The following is a 13,535-nucleotide window of genomic DNA, read 5'->3' as shown; positions in this document are numbered from 1 at the left end:
GCCTGTGGCTTCCTTTGGGTATTGGGACATCTATGTTGGGACACAAAACAAATTTTCCCCTGTCCTTGAAATTCTGGGTGCTGGTGGCAATATTTCCGTTTTTGCTAGAACACAATTTTCTTGGATCCACAGATCTGATTATTCATTTTAGGGATAGTCCCTGTTTTAGACCCATATAAACTTGAATATGAACACTTTCTATGAAGTATAAGATACATGCAGGAGGGACCAGCAGATGGCATAATGGCTATGTCGCTGGACTCCCATGTAGTTGACCACGGTTTGAGTCCTGGACCTGGTGACTCAAATTCATGCCAGGCACATATGCATGCGTGCCCAAGATCCTGAGAGGAAAATAGAGGAGAAGGGATTGTGGTGTGGCCATCCCTCCTTGGGGGTGATTTCTTCCTTTCTGTCTTTCTCTCTGTCTTTCTGGTGAGTGCACGCACCCTATGGCAAAAACCTCTCAAAACCCCTCCAAAAAAAAAAAAAAAAAGATACATGAAGGAAAGTTTACAAATTTTGAGTGTAGAACTTGGTATACAGTGTGATAACCAGTCTTCGCATTGAGAAGAATATGCACCCCCAGCCCATATCCCCAGGGAATCCCTACTGGAACACAAGAAGGACACTTACAGTTTTGCATTTGGGTATTGGGAATAAGCCTTCAGTAAATGTTTCCAAAGGAAGAACTGGAACCAAAACGGTCTAAGTCACAGGAGAACGTGTGTTGGGAGTTGTCTGAGCCTTCCTGAGCAGGTGCTCTCTGGGGCTAGGGCCATGGCACTAGGTCTGTTAATAGCCGTGTGTGCCTGGTCTTGCTGCAGAAACTCACCGAGATCATCCCCAAGTCGGCTGTCGGGGAGCTGTCCGAGGATTCCAGCAACGTGGTACAGCTCATCAAGAATGCCTACAATGTGAGTGCCCCATGGCAGTCACCAGGTGGGGGCTGCCCAGAATCCACCATGCTGGCTGGCAAGACTGCCCTCCCACTACAGGTTATAGAAGGGTGGCCAACAGAGGAGAGCCCCTGCCTTGGCAGGACCCAAAAGCCTTTTGCAGCCCCTGTGGGGCCCCCTCATGCCCTCCAGACACACTGACCTGGCCACCTTGCACAGGGCAGCTTCAAGTCCTCTCTTGCTGAAGATGTGCTACTCAGACCCTGCTTGGGCACACCTAGAACATGAGCCCCAGGCTCTCCATCAGGTTCTTCTCTGTGGGCTCATGGAGAAGTGGGGACTGGGTGGCTGGGGAACAGATTATGTACCTGGGATGAGGGAGGAGGCCCCAGAAACCACCATGGTGGATGGGGCCCTACAAATAAACCCAGAGTGCACTGTCTTGTGATTAAGCTCCCAACCAGGCCCTGGGCGCAACCTTCAGGGGCCCTGCTCATCCTCTCCCTTCCTGGAATGCTAACCCAGGGCTGCTCTCTGTGGGCATGGGTGTGACCAGGTGCTGCTCTGAGTTCCCCAGGCAGCAGGTCCCTACACTCTGGCAATCAACCCCAACTGAGAGTCAGGCCTAAAATTCCTCCAGGGCAGCTGTCCTGATGGCTTGACAACATGTTGGGGCATCTGATAAACACTGTCAATGTTAAACCAGAGCCCTGTGACAAGGTTCAAATGGTCCCTTGTAGCCTCTTGTTAGCCCCAAGTCCCCAAAGCAGGGCCCCTGCACTCATCGCTGTGGGTCCGAGATTCCGTCTTTACCTGGAGGACCTGTGAGAGGCCCCCACTGTGGGCTCGCTCAGCTCGTGTTGCTCTCTCTGTCTCTCTCTCCATCTCTGTCTCTCACCACTTCTACATGCAGCCCAGCTCCCACCCCCAGACACTGTGCACTCAGTGGGGAGGGGAGCAGTTCAAGCCCTTCTCATGGGGTTGACCCATGACAGTTGGCCTGTCCTGGGGGCAGGGTCGCCTCTCCCTGTCACACCCTTCTGAGCCCCTAGAAGACTTGGTTGTCCTCCCTTCATACTGGAGAGGGGAGGGAATGAGAAATGCAGATGGGTCCAAACCACAAGGGCAGCAGATGACACATCCCCAAGCCTGGCTGCTCTCTGCCCAACTCTCCTCTCCTCCAGGGTCTTTCTGGACCACAACACCCTCCCCGACAACCTGAAGGTGACCTACGACTCCTTCTGCAGCAACGGGGTGTCCCTCATGAACCAGCCCAGAGGGGACTGTGATGGTGTGCAGATCAACGTCCCGGTGAGTGACCGAGGGTGTCCATCCCAGCTTGGGAAGGGCCAGCCAGATGGAAGGTGCATCCGGGCAAGCTGAGGCCTCTGGGGGACAAGCAGGACAGGGAGTGGCCAGCATCCCCCATCCAGGCCAGTTCATGTAGGTTCATGTCCTCAGTGTCAGGGAGAGGGTCCGCAAGGACACACGCCCTCCTTGGCCCTTGGTGTCTTATTTCACAATGCAAGAGAGGGGCACCCAAGTCCCAAAGTGGGCCCAGCATGGGACACAGACCAGCAATGACAGTGCCCCCAGGCCAGAGCTGGACATGCCCAATAGGGACAAGATAAGTCTGGCTTGTTCTAGTTTCCTAATTTTTTTGTTACCCATTAAGGCATGGGCCACAAGGTGCCAGAAATAGTATTTTAGATTTAAATGTATTATTTAGGACTGGCTCCATGTGGTTAAGGGAGGTGGATTCCAGGTGGCCAACTACACTTCAAGTCCTGGGCAGAGGGCTGAAAAACACCAGAGACATGTGTCATAAATCCTCACAGGTTGGAGAGAGGGAGGAGAAGGGACTATGGCATGACCATGCCCCATTGGGGAGTGCTTCCTCTCTCTGCCTCTAACTTTTTTTCTTTGGTAAAAGCAAATACACCCTGTGGCAATTTTAAAAATACTTGCTTTTAATGCATCTTAAATATCATGTTAGGTATTCCTTCAAAAGTATTACGTACTAAATATTGCGTGTGAATTTTTACAAAAATATTTTCCCGGGACCAGTAGTTGGCATAATGGCTATGTTGCTGGACTCCCACGTAGTCGACTGTGGTTCGAGTCCCGGACCCAGTGGCTTAAACTCACGCCGGGCGCGTGTGCGTGCATGCCCAAAATCCCGAGAGAAGAATGGAGGAGAAGGGATTGCGGCGTGGCCATACCCCCAGGGGGTGATTTCTCACTTTCTATCTCTCTGTCTGACGAGCACACGCACCCTATAGCAAAAACCTCTCAAAAAAAAATATATTTTCCCACATTCAGGTGACCTATATGGAAATTATACTTACTTTTTTTTTTGGGGGGGGAGGTTTTTGCTATAGGACATGTGCACTTGTCAGAAAGCCAGAAAGAAATAGAGAGACAGAAAGCGAGAAATCACCCCCTAGGGGAGATGGCCATGCAGCAATCCTTTCCCCTCCATTCTCCTCTCAGGATCTTGGTCACGCACACACACACACCCAGAGTGAGTTTAAGCCCCTGGGTCCGGGACTTGAACCATGGTCGACTACATGGGAGTCCAGTGACATAGCCACTATGCCAACTGCTCGTCCCAGGAATTATACTTAACTCTAATTTGCTGATTGCTTGCTACACATTTTTACAGACATTTCCGCTCTCTCTTAATGTACTGTGTGGGAGTTCATTTAAACTTATTTTGGACATGGCTTGATTTTGACAAAGCAGTGCTCCCTGAAGCCAGTGGGGGCAGCCGTTTTACTCCTGCCCCTTGCAACAGGATTTCGCTTTGCCTGTTGTTGACTGTACATAGCCTTCACTGTCACCGCATGGCTTCTGAGCTGTGACCTTCACCTCTACGCAGAGTCAGGATATAACCCCATGCACAGGATTGAGCACTGTCCATGGGATTCCAGCATCTCATATCCTGGACTTAGGGACAAAATATGTGGCAAGTCATTCCCTACAAAGTCACTTTAGAATCCTTCATTGCATAGGTAATAAGAAGTATTCTAAAGACATTGTCCTGCCTTGTCAAAGCCTCCAGGAGACCCTTGGTGCTGACTGGGGCTACGAGTGCTGGCAGAGCCCACTGGTCCTGCTGCGGCCTTCTGCATCAGCCTGCAGATCCTGAGCTCAGCTCTCACTCCTCCTTATCCCGGGAGTGCTCCAGGATAGCCCCTCCTGTCCATTTCATCTGCTCCCTCCCAGGGCCTGGCAGAGGCCAGCGCCCTCCATCCCAGAAAGCCCCCATGACTATGTAGGCCAGGCAAGAGAACAGGAGCAGGGTCTTGACACCAGTCACTGGAGCATCCACACCTGAGACTTCTCTCCCCCACAGATCACTTTCCAGGTGAAGGTCACAGCCACAGAGTGCATCCAGGAGCAGTCCTTCACCATCCGGCCGCTGGGCTTCACGGACACAGTGACCGTGCGGGTCCTTCCCCAGTGTGAGTGCCAGTGTCGGGACCAGAGCCAGGACCGCAGCCTCTGCAGTGGCAAGGGCTCCCTGGAGTGTGGTATCTGCAGGTGAGGCAGGTGCAGGCCCACGGCACCCACCCTACCCCACAGGGCAGGTGTCAGCAGGCAAGGCAGGTTTGGGTGGCCCATGGCACCCCCACCTCATGGGGTAGGTGTCTGCAGGTGAGGTAGCCACGGCATCCACTCTCACCTCACAGGGTAGTGTCTGCAGGTGAAGTGGGTGTAGATAGTCCACGAGACTCATTCCCACTACACTGGACACTTGAAGGTGCAGCAAGTGCAAGTGGTACCCAACCCCAGACTGCAGTGCAGGTAGTCAAGCCCCAGGCACCATCATGCAGAGGGAAGTGGAGGGGAATGAAGGTTTGAACCCAGAGCCCCTCCCCAAGCCCTTGCCCTTGCCCTGGCTCTGACCCAGGGTATCTTCAACAACACCAACCTGTGCTCCCCATTGTCTGGCCATGGAATGCCCAAGGCAGGGGGCCTGGCACGCAGGAGATGGAGACCCACCTCAGGAGTGCGAGGAGCTGCACGGGAGGTGCTGTGGCCTGGGGCAGGCCACTCTGTCTGCCTCACTTGTTTCCTATGGGCCTGCCTCTCTGACCTCGGGGACCCAGGACCATCAGGCCAGGATGTCCAGGACATCACATAGCCAGAGTGCCTCCCAGGAGGGGTGGCCACTAGAGCCTGGACCCTTTAAGCCACTGCCTGGATATGCGTATGTGCGTGCGTGTGCACACATACACACATGCCATGGCCCCTGTGGCCCACGCCCCCCTCCAGCAGAAGGGAGGGGACACTGTGCCCCACAGGGAGGCCTCATGCCTGGGCTAGGGTGTTCCAGCTTTGACCCACAGAGGCACTGTCCCCTTTCAGGGACGTCCTCCTCCCATCACTGCCCCTCCAGCTCCTGGCACCACTCCACCGTAAGGTCCTGTCTGGGGCCTCGGCCCCTCAGACGTCAGAGGTGAGGCTGTTCACCAGAGTCCGTGGAGCACTCCTGTTCCCACGACCTCCTCTGATCCCTGCTGTTCCAAAACATGCGCTCCCTCCCACGGGGCTGGGTGCCCACCTGCCACACTCAGCCCTCAGCACAGCCCCTGAGGGGCAGCCACGCAGAACCGTACCCCCTTAAATGGCCGCTCCCTTCTGGGCGATGGGAACCGAGGCCCAGAGATGCAGGATTTGGGGGAGAGGCTCCCCGATGACCTTCACATCTCCTGAGGCCACCAGCTTGCCCTGTCCCAGGACACCAGAGCTCGGTTAGTAACTCTACATACCCTCAGCCCCCACCAGGCCCTGCCAGGCTGCCCACCCTATCCCTCTGTCCCCTCGTTCCATGCCCCATCTCCCAGAGCCCAGAGCCACAGCCCCTTGGCCAGGGCTGCTGGGCCACCCCAGGATCTGCCCTGCGTGCCGCCACCACTGTCTCCCCTCCTGACTGCTTCGCCAGTCCATCCCTGGTCACCGTGCTGTCCCCAGCCCTCGGCCTCCCTGCTGCTCCCCTCCTCACCACAGCTCTGTGACTGTGATGGGCTCTGTGGCTGGGCGCCCCTGCGTGAGCTGCCCTGGGGCACGCTCCATGTGGGCTGTGAGGAAGACTCTGAGCACGCACTGGGCCATTGGTCAGCGCCTGGGGCATGTGAGAGCAGACACCAGCCATCAGCGACAGGCTGGCTTTCCCAGCACGGGCCATCCGCAGTGTGCACGACGCAGCTCTGTGATGAGCCAGCGGGGCTCTGTACCCAGGCTGAGGCCACGAGTCTGCCTTTGCTCTCAGGGTCGCCCTCTGGACGGGTCGGCCCTCTCCCATCTGGATGCCCAGAGCCTGCCACCCACTTAGCACAGAAGTGCTCGGTAGGCCCTGGAGGGAGCGAAGGCCAGATGCGATGCAGGTGCTTTCCACCAAGGACAAGGGGCCTGCAGGAAAGGGCTGTCCTGAGCCGCAGGTCAGGCCTGACTGGAAGGCCCTCCCGCCCCAGGTGCGACGCCGGCTACATCGGGAAAAACTGTGAGTGCCAGACGCAGGGCCGCAGCAGCCAGGAGCTGGAAGGGAGCTGCCGGAAGGACAACAACTCCATCATCTGCTCAGGGCTGGGGGACTGCATCTGCGGGCAGTGTGTGTGCCATGCCAGCGACGTCCCCAACAAGCAGATCTTCGGGCAGTACTGCGAGTGCGACAACGTCAACTGTGAGCGCTACGACGGCCAAGTCTGTGGTGGCGAGAGTGAGTGGCCGCGTTCCCACCTTGACACGGCCTGACGTCAGGGCACGGACCCGACTATTGCTGGGGCTTTATTGTCTGTTTGCTCCCCTCCCCCATCCCGGAGAGCAGCAAGTGGGGACAGTGGGTGTTGGGAACAGACAGCCAGGCGTGGGCTCACTCGGCCACTCAGTGGTGGCAGGCCCTTCTCAGTTTCTGCCTCCAGGGGGTGAGGCATCCTGGGGGTGGGGGAGGGACGACACCAGGGCAACTGTCACAGCTCGTTAGCCTGTTAGGTCCCATTCGCAGGTGGGCATGCCGAGGCCCACACTGGCCAGTGTGGACATGTCGCTGGTGGGGGACAGCAGGGCTTGGGCATGGTCCCCAGTGCCCTTTGCTCAGGCACACGCCTTCAGAAGAGCAGCCCCACCAAGGCCAGGGTGGGGGGGTTGCAGGAGGAAGCTGCGGAGGCAGGACAGTCAGGGCCCAGGAGGTGCTGGGATGGCCGCAGCTAGGGGATGACAGAGGAGGGAGCGGCCGTGTGGGTGGGGCTTCAGGGCAGGGTGCCATCTGCTGTCTTCAGAGAGGGGGCGCTGTTCCTGCGGCAAGTGCTACTGTGCGGAGGGCTACGACGGCTCGGCCTGCCAGTGCCAGAAGTCCACCGAGGGCTGCCTGAACCAGAGGCGTGTGGAGTGCAGTGGCCGTGGCCGGTGCCTCTGCAACGTGTGCGAGTGTGAAGATGGCTACCAGCCGCCCCTGTGCCAGGAGTGCCCCGGCTGCCCCTCACCCTGCGGCCGCTATGTGTGGGTACACAGGGCCCACAGAGTCATTGCTGCACCGGGGCCTGACCTTACTGCCAGCCTCCCCTGGGAACCCCAGCCAACACCTACTGCCCCACAGAGCCCCCTCTGTGCCCATCTGCCTTCCCCTTTCACTCCCCCTTTCGTTGGAGCACCTATGCAGGGTGAGGGAGGCCTGCGTAGTAGGGGATCTTAGTCCTGTTGATTCTCTTGGACCCCCTGGATCAGACTCTATTCCCTCCCCTCCATCCCTTCCCCTGCCCTCCTCCTGAAGCTCTGCCCTCCCACCCGGCCTGCTCCCCGACTCACTTCCCAGCTGTCTCTTGGCTATAAGGGCATGTAGGGTCCCCAACATGGGCCCCAACTAATGTGTACACACTCAAGACCCTGGTCTGGGTGCACCCCCACCCACTCCATCGACCTCCCAGTCCCTTCCCACACCACACAAATACACCCACTCTGCCCTCACCTCCTCTGCAGCTCTTGTGCTGAGTGCCTGAAATTTGACAAGGGCCCCTTTGGGAAGAACTGCAGTGCCCAATGTCGGAACCTGCACCTGCTGGACAGCCCCATAAGGGGCAAGACATGCAAGGAGCGGGACTCGGAGGGCTGCTGGATGACCTACACACTGCGGCAGCTGGATGGGAAGGACAGATACGAAGTCCACGTAGATGAGAACCGAGGTGAGGCCGACAGTGCAGATTCGGGGCAGGTGGGACATGGAGACAAGAATTCTGACCACTAAGACTGCACTCTCTTACACAGGACAAGGTGGCCCTATGGGATGTCCCTGTCTCTTACTTGCCCCTCCACGTCCTCCTCGCCATTTTGCTGGACTAAGTGCTGCACAGTGACCACTGCACTGTGGACCAGGCAAGACAGGAGGGGCTGATACTCATGTGGGTGTGCTTCCTCCTTAGAGTGTGTGGAAGGCCCCAATATCGCTGCCATCGTAGGGGGCACTGTTGCTGGTGTGGTGCTGATTGGTGTCCTCCTCCTGGTCATCTGGAAAGCCCTGACACACCTGAGTGACCTCCGGGAGTACAAGCGCTTTGAGAAGGAGAAGCTCAAGTCCCAGTGGAACAATGTAAGTGGCAGTCCTTGGCGGTCCCAAGGGGAAGGGCACACGCTCCTGTTGGCCTTACCCTCTGGCTGTGCTCCCTACCCTCCCCCACCGGCTGGTCCTCTACACTGCTGCAGGCTAGCCTGGGCGCTTTGGCCAGAATCCTGGGAAGGCCAACACCCTGCAAAATGACCTGGTGGCCTTGGGGAGAGTCTGCTCCGAAAACCTCTCACACTAACAAGCCTATGCCTGTACTTCTTACCAGGATAACCCCCTTTTTAAGAGTGCTACCACAACAGTCATGAATCCTAAGTTTGCTGAGAGTTAGGAGCACTTGGTGAAGACAAGACCATCTGGACCAACCAGCTGGGACCCCTCGAAGTATCTTCCCCATCATGCAATAGTGACATGGCTTAAACTCCTGACAGCATCTCCAGCTAGTCAAAATCCCACTGTTTTTCTGCCCTCCAAATGACAGATATGGCCCCAATGGAAGGACTGGCCTCCCCCTTCTGGCCTGTACACACTTTCTGTAGAGACTTGAGCAAGGATGGCTGAAGTATGATAAGGTTTGATGCATGTTTTCTGTGTAAAATTTGGAGAGCAGTCTGATGAGAAGTGGCACGGATATATTTATATTCAGACTCATTGGGATATAAAACTATGCAACACTGATTAAATTTAACCAGTCATGTGTTTAAAAAATAAATAAAATGTCTACACAAGCTGTTAACGGAGCCCAGGTTCTACAGCCGCGGTGCCCCCCACCCTCCTGAACAAGGTAGGCTGAACACCAGCAGGTTTTGTCATACCGGCCGAGAGTATAAACTGACTTCAGACCATGGGATGGGGTTACCTTTCTCTGCTCCTCCTCACCTTTTGACCTGTTACATGTACAGCCCCTCTGCAAGCCTTGTGGTCCCCAATCCTAGCAGGTTTCCAGAGACAGTGTGGTGACTCCACAGGAGGGGGCCTGGGAAGTGAGCATCTCTCCCCTCCCCACCCACCACACCTGCCCACCAGTGCACACCTGCTCTTCGGAGAATGCATGGCAGCCAGAACGCAAGCTAAGAAGGAAGTTTAAGAAGAAGTTTATCCCTCCCAGGTTGTTTTCTGGGGTGACTCAGAAGTCATTGTTGATCCCATGTAATGCAATCAGTGAATGAGCCTAGGTCATAATTATGGTAGGTGCCATCATCCAATGGTGAGGACCCAGACATAGGAATGTCCACCATCAGGTGTGCCAACCCACGGAAACAGCTGCAGCCAGCCTTAATGTGGAACAGGGCCTGGGAGTGGCAGTGAGAGCCCTTAGGGTGGGAAGATCCAGGGTCCCCAGGGGAAGGGCTATCTCTAACATTTTCTACATTTTCTGCAAACAAAGGCAGAGGAGAGAGGAGATCCTGGTAGAGGAATGAGCCCCTGGGGAGGCCCTAGCCCAAGGACCTGACTATCTGTGTGATCTTGAACCAGTTATATTTTGTCTTATTGAAGGTATAGGAGAAAGGATCACTAAAGCTCTGTCCCTGGGAAGATGGAGGTACTGGCCTATGAAGTGCTTTGAGATTTGTGACTATCTAAAGGGATAAGTGATCAGTTTTCTGTCTTTTGGTGAAAGACAAATTCATGAGCCCAAGAATCCTCACATGGCATAGACCAGCTTCAAAAATTATGTTGCTAGCCATATTTCTATTTTTTTTGAGAGTTTTTCACTATAGGGCGTGTGCGCTCGCCAGACAGACAGAGAGAGACATAGAGACAGAAAGCGAAAAATCACCCCTCGGGGGGACGGCCACGCCGCAATCCCTTCTCCTCCATTCTCCTCTCGAGATCTTGGGCACTCACGCACATGTGCCCGGCGTGAGTTTTAAGCCACCAGTCCAGGACGCGAACCGTGGTCAACTACGTGGGTGTCCAGCGACATGGCCATTACGCTAACTGCTGGTTCCCTTGCTAGCCATATTTCCAGTCATTTCAGAGCCACCCCACACCTCAGGGGTGTATGTTCTACATTCCACGTTATCTCCTTATCCAGCTATGGAAAGTGGGCTGTGCTTCTGGGCGTGGTAGCCTCTCTTCTTCCCTCTGTGCCTCCCTCTGTCCCAGTCCTGCTGACCCCTGCCTGCCTAAGGCTCCCGCAGACCCCAGGCCCCCCACCTTTCCAGCTTCCCTCAGATGCTGCACACGGCAGCCCTAGGACATTGAACGTTCCCTTTGTATCCTCCTCCCCTCAAATGGTACTGATCATGGTTTAATGTGTTACTGGCCTGGGCAGAAAGTTCTCTTTTCATGCAGTGTCTGGAAGTAATTCTTTAACCTGCTAAGGAATGTACTTATACTGATGAAAAAATCAGACTGCACAATCAACCACCAGATAAAAAGTCGTGAAAATCCCCAGCAGGTGACTCCCACATGCATAGTTCCAGGTTGGGGCCCTGGAATTCCAGAGCCACGGGGTCTTTGGGCCCCAGCCTACAACGGCTGGTCTGTGCCTGTGGGCATTCTTCCCACAGGGCTCTAGATCTGCCAACCATTTCTCAGAAGTTGTCACCATTGTGATAGTGTCAGTTTAACTCCATAACCATCATTCTTCTTGGAAAAACATGCATTTTTAATTCTATGTAGCCCTATGTAATCATTCAGTTCCTTTATACTTTCAGTATAATGTGACATTTGGGTCATCTCGAAAGCTCGAAGCTCTTTGACAATATGTTTGTGTGAACTCCCACCATGTGAAGTTATAGAATACTTTTAAATTTTGATTTCTGTGTAGGTAAAACAGATTTTTTTGAACTTCAGTGTTATCAGTTTGTCCTAATACTCAGTGCTATTTAAAAATGTCATTGGTAATGGCACTGTTCAAAATGCAGTAGTGTTTGCCGTGTCTTGGTTAATGTTTACAAGTGCCCAAGTCCTTCTGCTATCATTAATTAGTATTGTGTAGTTGCTTTGTAAGATCGAAGTATGTTTGTTTTGGGATATAGTTCAAATCCTAGACTTGTGTTTACTGTTTCTCCAGTAGCTTTTTTTAAATAAATTTTTTGGAGAGGTTTTTGCTATAGGGCACTTGTGCTCGCCAGAAAGACAGAGAGAGAAAGAAAACGAGAAATCACCCCCCAGGGGGGGGATGGTCACACCACAATCCCTTCTCCTTCATTCTCCTCTTGGGATCTTGGGCATGCACACACACCAAAATGCAGTAGTGTTTGCCGTGTCTTGGTTAATGTTTACAAGTGCCCAAGTCCTTCTGCTATCATTAATTAGTATTGTGTAGTTGCTTTGTAAGATCGAAGTATGTTTGTTTTGGGATATAGTTCAAATCCTAGACTTGTGTTTACTGTTTCTCCAGTAGCTTTTTTTAAATAAATTTTTTGGAGAGGTTTTTGCTATAGGGCACTTGTGCTCGCCAGAAAGACAGAGAGAGACAGAAAACGAGAAATCACCCCCCAGGGGGGATGGTCACACCACAATCCCTTCTCCTTCATTCTCCTCTTGGGATCTTGGGCATGCACACACACGTGCCCGGCGTGAGCTGAAGCCACTGGGTCCGGGACTTGAACTGAGGTCGACTATATGGGAGTCCAACGACATAGCCATTATGTCAAATGCTGGTCCCTCCAGTAGCTTTTAAACATACTTTTATATAAACATACAATGCCAATGAAGATGTGAAATAGTTGAGCTGGAAAATATGGGTCAGAACATGATTTATTGCAGTTCAGGGCCTTTTGTGGTGACACGTGGACAGGAAAGAACTTTACTGCTTTAGGATGAGCAGGATCAGAGTTGAAGACATGCTGTTAAAGATTTGCCACGTGCACTATCCGCTGACAACCTGTTGTCTTTGTGCAAGGGATTCATGTGTAGGCTCTGGTGAACAAAACCCAGTGGACTCCGCCCAACACCATGGGACCTGTGTTATCTCAGGTCTGCTGTAAAGGGGAAGAGCAGGGAGGGTGACATCGGGCTGAGACCTATGCCCCCCCAGTGGTGTCTATACATTATCTTGTGATCTTGGTGTCCTTTTTCAGCTGTAAGGTGAATGCAGCCACTGAAGTTCATTGATGCTGAGTAACTAGACTGAGGTCCCACAAGTAGGAACTGGTGGAGTTGGGACTTGAGTCTGATCTACCAGTTTCCTAGCAGCGCCTGGTGAACCATTTCTCTGGCCTGAGACCTTGGGTGGTTGGCACCCCTCTGATTTTCCATAAGCACACGGACGGGTTCCAGGACATGCTGCCTTCATTGCTTACACATCAGGAAGGCACACTGTAACTGATAGCACCCTCCTGCCCAGAAAAGTGCTGTCTACGCTAACCCTGGGCTGGAGGGCGGGTTACATTTGAACCATGTTGGAGTGTTCTCAGGGATAGGAAGTATGGACAACTTCATAGGCCACAGAGCTGAATCCTGGCATGCCAGAACAATGGGTGGGGGTCAAGCCACTAACCCCAGCCTGGTGTTCACTGCAGTGATTCCTCTGTCCATTGAGGAAGCTGTGGGACAGCAAGCAAACATAACCCAGGAAATGATGTCAGACCTTGAAGATCAAAGATGGCAGACATCATTAGTTGATCCTAACCACTTCTACTGAGACCAGATGGTCCAGACAACCACACATGATAGATCTCATTACAGGGATCCTAGCATAGGGGATGTTTCCTCCTGTTTCCCTGAACAACCCCCAAATCCCCCACTCTACTACATCTATGGAAACCTAGTCTTAAAAAGGAAGAAACTGAACCCCTATTAAGTAATTTTGTTATTTCTTTTTTCAGAAACATTTTGTTACCGCCAGAGTGCATGAGTATTCACCTGAGAGAGAATGCGCCTTTCAGTGGGGTATGGACATACCATAACCCATTTCCTCCATTCCTCCTAACAGTCAGGGTTTGGGGCATGCATGCACACACACACACTCAGCATGTTTTTCAAGCCTCTAGGACCAGAATTTGAATCACGGCCAGCCATATGGGCTCTGGCTCCCTTAACCACTAGGTTTCCAGGCCAGCCCCAGGCATGCATTTTTTTTTTTTTTTTTTTGTTTAAGGGGGGGTGGGTCACCCCACCAC

The 13,535-nt window shown here is 53.6% G+C and overlaps 1 protein-coding gene across 1 annotated transcript; it reads left to right on the top strand.

The window, feature by feature from the left end:
* Nucleotides 1-827: 827 nt before the first annotated feature.
* LOC102501274 (integrin beta-2) lies at nt 828-9,196 on the top strand (the record flags this gene model as incomplete). The annotated part of the gene is given in 9 exon segments (XM_006169490.2): nt 828-917; nt 1,292-1,294; nt 2,073-2,210; nt 4,258-4,445; nt 6,380-6,624; nt 7,184-7,403; nt 7,881-8,083; nt 8,321-8,487; nt 8,729-9,196. Coding segments are annotated over 9 exon segments (1,317 nt in total), but the record flags the coding sequence as incomplete, so codon positions are not given.
* Between the last annotated feature and the right edge of the window lie 4,339 nt (nt 9,197-13,535).

Source organism: Tupaia chinensis, unplaced genomic scaffold (assembly GCF_000334495.1).
Source record: "Tupaia chinensis unplaced genomic scaffold, TupChi_1.0 Scaffold147038_1, whole genome shotgun sequence".
In the NCBI taxonomy this organism is placed as follows: Eukaryota; Metazoa; Chordata; class Mammalia; order Scandentia; family Tupaiidae; genus Tupaia; species Tupaia belangeri.
Note: the sequence above shows the minus strand (reverse complement) of the source record. Positions and strands in the feature narration are given on the sequence as shown.